This window comes from Gasterosteus aculeatus, chromosome 7 (genome assembly GCF_964276395.1).
Source record: "Gasterosteus aculeatus chromosome 7, fGasAcu3.hap1.1, whole genome shotgun sequence".
In the NCBI taxonomy this organism is placed as follows: Eukaryota; Metazoa; Chordata; class Actinopteri; order Perciformes; family Gasterosteidae; genus Gasterosteus; species Gasterosteus aculeatus.
In genome coordinates this window covers 1,444,654-1,453,280 of record NC_135694.1, presented here as the reverse complement: position 1 = coordinate 1,453,280, position 8,627 = coordinate 1,444,654, and the positions used below count along the sequence as shown (strand labels likewise).

Sequence of the window (8,627 nt, the reverse complement as noted above, 5' to 3'; positions counted from 1 at the left end):
AAACGAGGGCCGACGCGATGGCGCCCAACGCCTCTCTAGATACATCGCATGCCTCATTCTTCCAGGAACAGACAATGACCTCCGGACCAGAAGCACTAGAGACCGAAAGCAGCGAGGAACAAAGAGCCTCCAGGGACACACACACACACACACACACACACACACACACACGCACATCTGTTCTGCTGTGTTTGCTTCGCCTCCGACCCGGCCGGGTTGCATGTTGCACGTGTTGTTGATGCGTACAGAAAACTGTTGATGTAATGAGCCTAATCCCGGAAGACGTGCAGGCTTCGGCCCTCTGGGAGGCCCCGGACGCCGGCGTTCCACCGTCACAGCGAGGGGGGGCGGGTCGGTTACACCGGGTGGTGCATGAAGTCCTCGTGAAGAATCAACTCTGTTAATCCGAGCGCCGCTCAGCTCACCTACTTGGACAGCGTGCAGGTAACCCGGCCGGTCACGTGACCCAGCAGAGCTCTGCAGCTTTATCGGCGAGCAGCTGACCGGGAGAGACTCCCCGAAAAGACTGTTTATCCTCCGGTGGAGAAGGGCTCACTCTCGGCCCCTTTTTAAAGCCGCTGGACGTCCGCTCAGGTTTGCGTTTCTCTCCAACCAGACGTGATGTTCAGAGATGCTGAATAATCCGTCTAAGTGGGATTAACAGCTGACGTCTGGACGGTCGAATCGAGCCACATTGAGACTTTAGCAACACAAAATGTGACAACGTCGTGTTCGCATCGGATCAAATCAAATGAGGACGAAATCTACCCGCCGAGAGACGACCGCTCGTCCTCTGTCGAGCCGTCGGGTTGAAGCACAGCGGCGAGTTGCCGACGATGGAGGTTTATATCGGACGCGCGGTGGCGTTGAATCCTTTTAACTTCTCCTCGGGTCACCAGCACCTCTGACCCTTCCCTCTCTTTCCTTCTCCGTCCAATCAGAATCGGCCCCCAAGGCGTTCGGCATCCCGCTCTCGCAGGTCATCGCCAACGACCGCGCCCACAAGCTGCGGCAGGACGCCCTGAAGGAGAGCCGGCGGGACTGCTGGACCTGGAGGCCAGCGTGCTGCTCTTCCGGGCCGAGAAGAGGCAGTTCTTCAACGGGAACCGGCCGCCGTCCGGCTCCTCCTCTCTCCCTCCTCCGTTGCGGCCGGCGGGGAGCGGCCGCGGGGGGCCCGGCTCGCCGCACGCCAACTCCGTGGCGCCGGCGCCGCTTTCGGAAGGCGGCGGTCAAGCCGCTGTCGTTCCCGACAACGCGGGGCAGAGGACAGAGGAGGGTGAGGCTGGGAGGGTGGGGAGGGGCTTCGTGACCTCCAGGGGGTGGTCAGGTCACCGCCTGAACCGGTCAACGCTGCGTGAACGTGAGGGTTAAACCGGTGGGACGGGGAGGGGGAGGACGGAGGAGGGGGAGGGGGAGGGATGAGGGGGAGGGGGAGAGGGGAGGGGGAGGACGGTGATGGGAGGGGTGAGGTTCTGGGACCAATGTGAAGTAACGCTGCTCACGGGGCAGGAAGCACAACGTGGCTCCTAAAGACTATTTAACTTCAATTATTCATTTCCCACATAACATAGTTAACAATTGTGCCACCAGATTTAATTTATGTTGTATTAAACTTAGAAGGTACACAAACCCACCATAATAAATATAACTTAAGTACTACTATCAAACCACATCCTTATAGTTTACTTAAATGAAGTATCTAACCTAAAATAAAACTGTATAATGTATCAGACTATTATATTTTATATTAATAATCGGAATCTGTAGCTACACACCAGCAATTAGTACGCTTACAACGACAGCGTGCTTTCAGTGTAAATATTTGTATTAATACATATTTCTGCCAGCATCTCACGCAGCAGCTGAAAGATGATTTCTCATCCGTCTCCAACTTAATGGGACTGTGACTCATCGGTTTAGAGCCGGGTGGACGCAGCAGCTCGCTGTTTACATATCTGACAACACGCACACACACACACACACACACACAGACACACACACACACACGGAGGTCTTCCTCCTGTCAGAGACGTTCACACCGAGAGAGTAAAGGTTGAACTTAACGTCTGCAGCCAGATGCTTAGAGCCCGGAGTTTCCGCTGCAGCAGCACGTCCCTCTGGACGCGAGACGGACGTCCCGTCCTGTTAAATCTCTGTGGATTTATTATGTGAATATGTTGAATGAATGAATTATTTCCCTTTAAAAGAGAACAAAAGCCATGTTGTTTTCAACTGACGATAACGGGTACTTCTACCTCAGGAAACACGTCAGTGCCACATTGAGACAGAGAGAATAGGTACTTTGTACAACGCTGGGTCCTTGAAGCTCCGCTTGAATTAATGTCCCAATAACTCCTGAACTCTGCAGCTACTTGAGATCTTCTGGATTAAGCTGCAGTTGGAGATTCTTCTGACGCTTGATGTTCCTCCAGAAACAACAGCTCAGATATTTAACCGCTGTTTTCGTTGTTTGGAGCTTTCTTTCCTTGATCGTTTATTTTACTAGATAATTTGCTCAGAAAGCCTTTTCAAAATAAAGGTCCTACCTTCACAGTAAAGGACCCTGTCTCTCTCGCAGGGCGGGCTGTCCGTGGACTCCATCTCCGACCTGGTGGAGAGTCAGTCTCGCCTGCTGGAGGCGCTGCAGCTCTCTCACCCGGCCGAGCTGGAGCTGATGAAGTCGCCGGGCGGAGGAGGCGGAGGAGGCGGAGGCGCGTCGGAGGGGCGGACCCAGACCAAGCTGAGCCTCAACCCCATCTACAAGCAGTGCCCCAGGTGCTGGAGAGGTGCTGCAGTCACATCGAGACCCACGGTGAGACCGCAAAGTCTTATAAACCCGAGCCATTGGGCGTCCTCAAAGTCTTTTAAGCCGAGCCATTGGGCGTCCACAAAGTCTTTTAAGTCGAGCCATTGGGCGTCCACAAAGACTTTTAAACTGAGCCATGGGGCGTCCACAAAGTGTTTTAAACCGAGCCATTGGGCGTCCACAAATTCTTTTAAACTGAGCCATTGGCGTCCACAAAGTGTTTTAAACTGAGCCATTGGGCGTCCACAAAGTGTTTTAAACCGAGCCATTGGGCGTCCACAAATTCTTTTAAACTAAGCCATTGGGCGTCCAAAAAGTCTTTTAAACTGAGCCATTGGGCGTCCGCAAAGTCTTTTAAGCCGAGCCATTGGGCGTCCACAAAGGCTTTTAAGTCGAGCCATTGGGCGTCCACAAAGTCTTTTAAGTCGAGCCATTGGCGTCCACAAAGTCTTTTAACCCGAGCCATTGGGCGTCCACAAAAGTCTTTTAACCCGAGCCATTGGGCGTCCACAAAGTCTTTTAACCCGAGCCATTGGGCGTCCACAAATTCTTTTAAACTAAGCCATTGGGCGTCCACAAAGTCTTTTAAGTCGAGCCATTGGGCGTCCAAAAAGTCTTTTAAACTGAGCCATTGGGCGTCCAAAAAGTATTTTAAGTCAAGCCATTGGGCGTCCAAAAAGTCTTTTAAACTGAGCCATTGGGCGTCCACAAAGGCTTTTAAGCCAAAGCAGTTTAAACGTGTTCGTTTTATGTGCGTTTGTTTGAAGCTTCACGCTGAAGTATCGTTTTCCTTTTGGAGGAAGCTGGATGAGATTGTCCGGTGCACCATTTTGTGTCCCCAGGTCTTCAGACGGTCGGGATTTTCCGTGTTGGCAGCTCGAAGAAGAGAGTGAGACAGGTGAGGACATTTTCTGCTTCATACAATTGGAATTAGTTAACAAAAGCGCCAGAAAATGTATATACAGTATTTATGTGTATGAATACCTTTATTATTCTTTTAATTAAAATAACCTCTTTAGTGTAAAAGATTAAAGCCCCTGAAGGTTTTTTATGTGACTTCTGACTCAGTTTTATGACTGTGACCAGTAATAATAACAAGATGAAAGAGCGAATCTTCCCTCGAATCGCTGCCCTCGTGTTTCCTGTCCGATTGGAACATGAGAATAATCTTGAAGGGAAAACCTGATGTGTGACATCCTGTTTTGGTGAATTCATGTCCATCGGCAGAGGAGGAGGGGGGGGGGTGTTGACTCGGGTCTGACCCCCCCCCCCCGCGTGGTGTGTATCTGTCTCTGCTTCATGTGGGACACATTTGTCCTCTCAGCTGCTGGAGGACTTCGACAGGGGGGTGGACGTGCAGCTGGACGAGGAGCACAGCGTGCACGACGTGGCGGCGCTGCTCAAAGAGTTCCTCCGGGAGATCCCCGACCCCCTGCTGCCCCTGGAGCTCTACCCGGCCTTCCTGCACGCCCAACTGTGAGCGCGCGCACGCGCACACACACCGACGCAGCGACTGAAACAGCTGTAACACCTGTGCCCCCCCCACCCCCCCCCCCTGCAGCGCTGCAGCGCTGAAGGAGCCGACCAGCTTCAGTACCTGCAGCACCTCCTCTACCTGCTGCCCCCCTGCAACTGCGACACGCTGCTGCGCCTCCTCCACCTGCTGCACACCGTGCAGAGCTACGCCCAGGACAGCGTGGGCACCAACGACGAGGAGGTAGAGTCCCAAGAGCGCCGCCCGGTGGACGGACCGGGCGCCTCGGCCTCCTCCGGGGCCGGCTGGTCTTTGTGTGTCCTCACTTGTGGTCTCCTTTGGGTCCTTCTGTGCTCCTTCAGGTGGGTTTGTATGTTTTTGGTGAAACCCGGTAACAGGACGTCCTCCTCTCCTCCTCCAGATTCCCGGGAACAAGATGACAGCTGCCAACCTGGCGGTGATCTTCGGGCCCAACCTGCTGCAGAGGGAGAGGGGGGGGGGACGGCATGGGCATCGAGGACAGCACGGCCATCATCGGCGTGACCCTGCTGCTGGTGCAGAACCACAGGCGGCTCTTCACGGTAGCAGCCCACAAAACGATGAGTATCAATATCGCTGAGACGTCGACTTTAATTCTTAATGACTTGCAAAGTTCTTTATTGAGCATTTAAACCATTTCATGACACACAAGAGGACAGAACGTGAATGAAAACTGAGAAATCGGTGCCTCCTTTTGGATCAGATTCAGGTTTTGAAACCAATAAATCATTTCCCTGCAGGTCTCCGCGGAGCTGCAGCAGGAAGTCCTGATGAGTCTGATCCAGACGGACCCGGACATCATCGACTACCTGCTGCGGAGGAAGCTCAGGTAACCGTGGCAACCACAGGGCGCCGCAGGCCCGGGGCCGCTTTCAGATGCTACACACCGTTTTTCATTACATTACATTACATTACATGTCATTTAGCTGACGCTTTTATCCAAAGCGACGTACAATAAGTGCATTCAACCATAGGGTACAAACTCAGGAGAACAAGAAACAAGAAAGTGCAATTTCCTCAAATAAGCGAATTTACAATTTGCTATAGATGAGTGACGTCACAAGTACAATTTAAGTGCTGCAATTTGTTAGTCTTTAGTCGAGGTAGAGTCTGAAGAGGTGTGTCTTTAGTTTGCGGCGGAAGATGTGAAGGCTCTCTGCGGTCCTGATGTCTTCAGAGAGCGCGTTCCACCATTTCGGCGCAAGGACAGCGAAGAGTCGAGACCTAGTCGAGTGTTTTGCTCTCAGTGAGGGAGGGACGAGTAGTTTTGCAGATGCAGAGCGGAGAGTGCGGGGTGGGATGTAGGGTTTGACCATGTCCTGGATGTAAGCTGGACCCGATCCATTCACAGCATGGTACGTGAGCACCAGTGTTTTGAACTGGATGCGGGCGGCCACCGGTAGCCAGTGAAGAGAGCGGAGGAGTGGAGTAGTGTGGGAGAATTTCGGAAGGTTGAAGACCAGTCGAGCTGCTGCATTCTGAATGAGCTGCAGAGGTCGAATGGCGGTGGCAGGGAGACCTGCCAGGAGGGAGTTGCAGTAGTCCAGGCGGGAGATGACAAGAGCCTGAATCAGTACCTGCGCTGCCTTCTGAGTGAGAAGGGGACGTATTCTCCTGATGTTGTAGAGCGTGTATCTACAGGATCGCGTTGTCGCAGTGATGTTGGGAGTCAGGGAGAGTTGGTTGTCGAGTGTGACGCCGAGGTTCTTAGCAGTCGAAGTGGGCGTTAGCACAGAGTTTCCAAAGTTGACTGTCAGGTCCTGGGTAAGCGAATCTTTTCCGGGAAAGAGAAGTAGTTCAGTCTTGTCGGGGTTGATTTTCAGATGGTGGGCGGACATCCACTGAGAGATGTCAGTTAGACAGGCAGAGATCCGAGCCGCCACCTGGGTGTCCGAGCGAGGGAAGGAGAGAATTAGTTGGGTGTCATCGGCATAGCTGTGGTAAGAGAAGCCATGCGAGCGAATGACAGCGCCAAGAGAGTTGGTGTAAAGCGAAAACAGGAGGGGACCCAGCACGGAACCCTGAGGAACTCCAGTAGTAAGAGGACACGGTTCCGACACAGATCCTCGCCAGGTTACCCGGTAGGTGCGGCCATCGAGGTAGGACGAGAGAAGGGAGAGAGCAGAGCCTGTGACACCGAGTTCTTGAAGGGAGGAAATAAGGATCTGGTGGTTGACCGTGTCAAATGCAGCAGAGAGGTCCAGAAGGATGAGGACAGAGGAGAGAGAGGCGGCTCTAGCAGTGTGGAGTTGCTCAGAGACAGCAAGGAGAGCAGTCTCTGTAGAGTGGCCTGCCTTGAAACCTGACTGGTGGGGGTCAAGGAGGTTGTTACAGTGGAGATAAGAGGAGAGTTGATTAAAGATAGCACGTTCAAGGGTTTTGGACAAGAAGGGAAGAAGAGAGACCGGTCTGTAGTTGTTTTCTTCAGAAGGGTTGAGGGTGGGTTTCTTCAGGAGAGGGTTGACTCTTGCCTCCTTCAGAGAATTGGGAAAACAGCCAGATAACAGAGCGTTGTTGATGAGAAAGGTAAGGAACGGAAGAAGGTCAGGTGCGATAGATTGTAGAAGATGTGATGGAATGGGGTCAAGAGGGCAGGTGGTCGGACGGGCAGAGGTTACTAGGGTAAGAATTTGGTTAGGAGAGAGGGCGGTGAAAGAGGGAAGTGAGGGCGAAAGAGGTGAGGTCGGTGGGACGCGAGAAGTAGGTGGTGGGTTTGAGAAGGAGGAGCGTATGTCAGCTATTTTCTTGGTGAAGTAGTTGACAAAGTCTCCCGGAAGAAGGGTGGAGGGGGGAGGAGGGGTAGGGGGTTCGAGGAGATTGGAGAAGATCGAGAAGAGTTTTTTGGGGTTAGAGAATGAGGATTCGATTCGATTTCATCCCTTCGTTCCAGCGGCAGTCATGTGACGGCGGAGGCCGGCGGGGAGTCGGGGGGCCGGCGTGACACGGGGGCCTCCCTGGACTCCGTGGGGGCCTCGAGTGGGAGTTTGTCCCCGCTGGAGCTCCCATCGCCGCTTTTCCCGCCCGACGGCAACAGCGGCGAGGGCAGCCTGACCAGCGAGGTCTTCCTCAACGTCCTCAAACTGAACCAGAACAGGAAGCGCCAGGACACCAGATACGGTACGCGCACACGCTACACGCACACGCTACACGGGTTTATACGTATGTAGGGAGATTTAATGATGCTATAATCCCTCAGTACACTAAAGCATCTTCAAAATAAAATGGACGTTGAACTGGGAGGTAAAATGTGGCCACAGCGCCATCTAGTGGTGAGCTACGGCAAGCCGGCGGGGCCACAGAGTTCTGGCTGAGCAACGACGACAGGAAGAAGAAACAAAAGACGAAACAACACGACTGATCCGTAGTCTTTTGATTTGTTTCTACAGCTTTTAGTGTGAAATCTTAAAATCTGAAAAAGGTACAAACGTTTCATATGAATAGTTTTCATTCGTTTAGCGATGAACAGTCTCCCCACAGAGGAACTGCTGACACCATCTTTTTCATTTTTTTTGCTCCTCCAGGTGAGTCCCCTTCAGGTAAATCCATCCGCCACATGCGTCAGTTCCACTCCCACCACAACCTGCTGAGCCTGGCCCAGCCGAGCCCCTCCGCCGCCAGGGGGGGGCTCGGTAGCTGCTCCGGGCTGAGCGGGTCCACGGACAGCGGCGTCTGGGTGAGGCAGACCCCCCACGAGGAGGGCGCCAAACTGGCACCGGCCTCCAACTTCTGGGACTTCTTCACCGGGAAGGGGTCGAGCTCAGAGACGATGGTGTGACGGACGGGGAGGAAAGAAGGGGGGGGGGGGATGCTGGTTGACATCGTGGGACCCCGAGACTCTGAGGGAGCTGCAGGAACTCAGCTGGAGGTTTGGAATTTACGACTCTTCAGGTGTCTCTGGAACGCAGCACGAGAAGAAGAAGAAGAAGAAGAAACACACCAAAGACTTTTTGGTGATTCGCGTTGGAACAAAATGTTGCAAGAAAAAGAGATTAAATATTGCAGTAATCATTGAGACGTACGTCTACAGTAGGACTCCTTGCCTGTGTGTAGCTGCATGGGATGCAACACTTTAACCCTTTTATTTGCTTCCTGAGCTGCATTAACTGTAAATATGATCTGTGACATCAGAGCAGAAGTCCTGATGTCAGCGGGAAATAAACAAACACATTAGAGCAGAACCGTGCGTTTATTTCACCGGCACGTGAGCGTCGTTGTCATGGAAACACATTTAAATAAATCACCACAAATCTCCCCCTTTTTTCGGCCACACGGCGTGTAGCTCACGCTCCAGTCCCGTCCGCTCACGTC

The 8,627-nt window shown here is 52.9% G+C and overlaps 1 protein-coding gene across 1 annotated transcript in view; it reads left to right on the top strand.

The window, feature by feature from the left end:
* Window positions 1-8,494, top strand: part of arhgap36 (Rho GTPase activating protein 36) — a 20,937-nt gene extending 12,443 nt beyond the window's left edge. The window contains 11 exon segments of the mRNA XM_078106090.1: window positions 942-1,276; window positions 2,579-2,774; window positions 2,777-2,812; window positions 3,649-3,704; window positions 4,131-4,282; window positions 4,376-4,523; window positions 4,702-4,787; window positions 4,789-4,861; window positions 5,060-5,148; window positions 7,210-7,436; window positions 7,841-8,494. Of these exon segments, the coding sequence (XP_077962216.1) occupies window positions 942-1,276; window positions 2,579-2,774; window positions 2,777-2,812; window positions 3,649-3,704; window positions 4,131-4,282; window positions 4,376-4,523; window positions 4,702-4,787; window positions 4,789-4,861; window positions 5,060-5,148; window positions 7,210-7,436; window positions 7,841-8,094 (1,652 nt within the window). The 3' untranslated portion in view covers window positions 8,095-8,494.
* The last annotated feature ends 133 nt before the right edge of the window (window positions 8,495-8,627 follow it).